The sequence below is a fragment of the Sphaeroforma arctica genome (genome assembly GCF_001186125.1).
Source record: "Sphaeroforma arctica JP610 unplaced genomic scaffold supercont1.3638, whole genome shotgun sequence".
NCBI classification, from domain to species: domain Eukaryota; class Ichthyosporea; order Ichthyophonida; genus Sphaeroforma; species Sphaeroforma arctica.
Window position 1 is genome coordinate 2,117 of NW_014036920.1, and position 877 is coordinate 2,993.

General features: G+C 38.2%; 1 protein-coding gene across 1 annotated transcript in view; it reads right to left on the reverse strand.

Moving 5' to 3' along the window:
- SARC_13716 (hypothetical protein) overlaps positions 1-174 on the reverse strand; it is a gene marked incomplete at both ends in the record, with an annotated part of 2,197 nt that extends 2,023 nt beyond the window's left edge. Inside the window, one exon of the mRNA XM_014292153.1 lies at positions 14-174. Coding sequence (XP_014147628.1) covers positions 14-174 — 161 coding nt within the window. The remainder of the gene's footprint in view (positions 1-13) is intronic.
- Between the last annotated feature and the right edge of the window lie 703 nt (positions 175-877).

Sequence of the window (877 nt, forward strand, 5' to 3'; positions counted from 1 at the left end):
TTATATATATTACCGTGGTCGGCCATCCGCCTAAGTACGTATCGAAGCGACGCCAGCTGTTGAAGGTGATATTCTTTGACACTCCCCACAGCAGCCACAGCGCTCCCACTATGACCAGTAGAATCAACACCAGCACGACCAACACAATCATCACCAGCAGCGCATAATACGGGTCTGTGGTGGGTATATAGGTACATATAAGGCTGAGGCGTGGGTGTATAAGGTTGCGTCTGTGGTAGGTTTTTGGGTACATATAAGGTGAAGATACATATAAAGTTAAGAAGTGGGTGCATAAGGTTACTTCTGTGGTATATATTTAGGTACATATAAGGCTGAGGCGTGGGTGTATAAGGTTGCGTCTGTAGTGGGTTTTTGGGTACATGTAAGGTGCAGATACATATAAAGATAAGAAGTGGGTGCATAAGGTTACGTCTGTGGTAGGTATTTAGGTATATATATAAACTTAAATATATAAATAAACATATATATACATATAAACTTATATATATATACATATAAACTTAAAAACACAAATAACAAACACATAACATACACCATTCAACGCTCAGCACTCATCACTCACCAATGTTGAGCATGATTAGATAGAGCAAATAAGCCGACACCGCCGAAAACAGCAATCGGAAATAGATGTTTGCAATTGGCTCATCCTCCATTAATTTAAGCTGAAGATCCAAACCCTGATAACCATTTGAAATATTATTTGAACCTCCAATTCCCGATTTTCTTTTGAGCTGTTGTTGGAGAGAATCGACAAAAGAGATTTAACTCAGGTTTCGAAAATTTAGTTTCCAATTTCAATTTTTATCGTTGACGATTTTCTTCAGTTGTACAACTCGAATATTGACTTAAACACCAG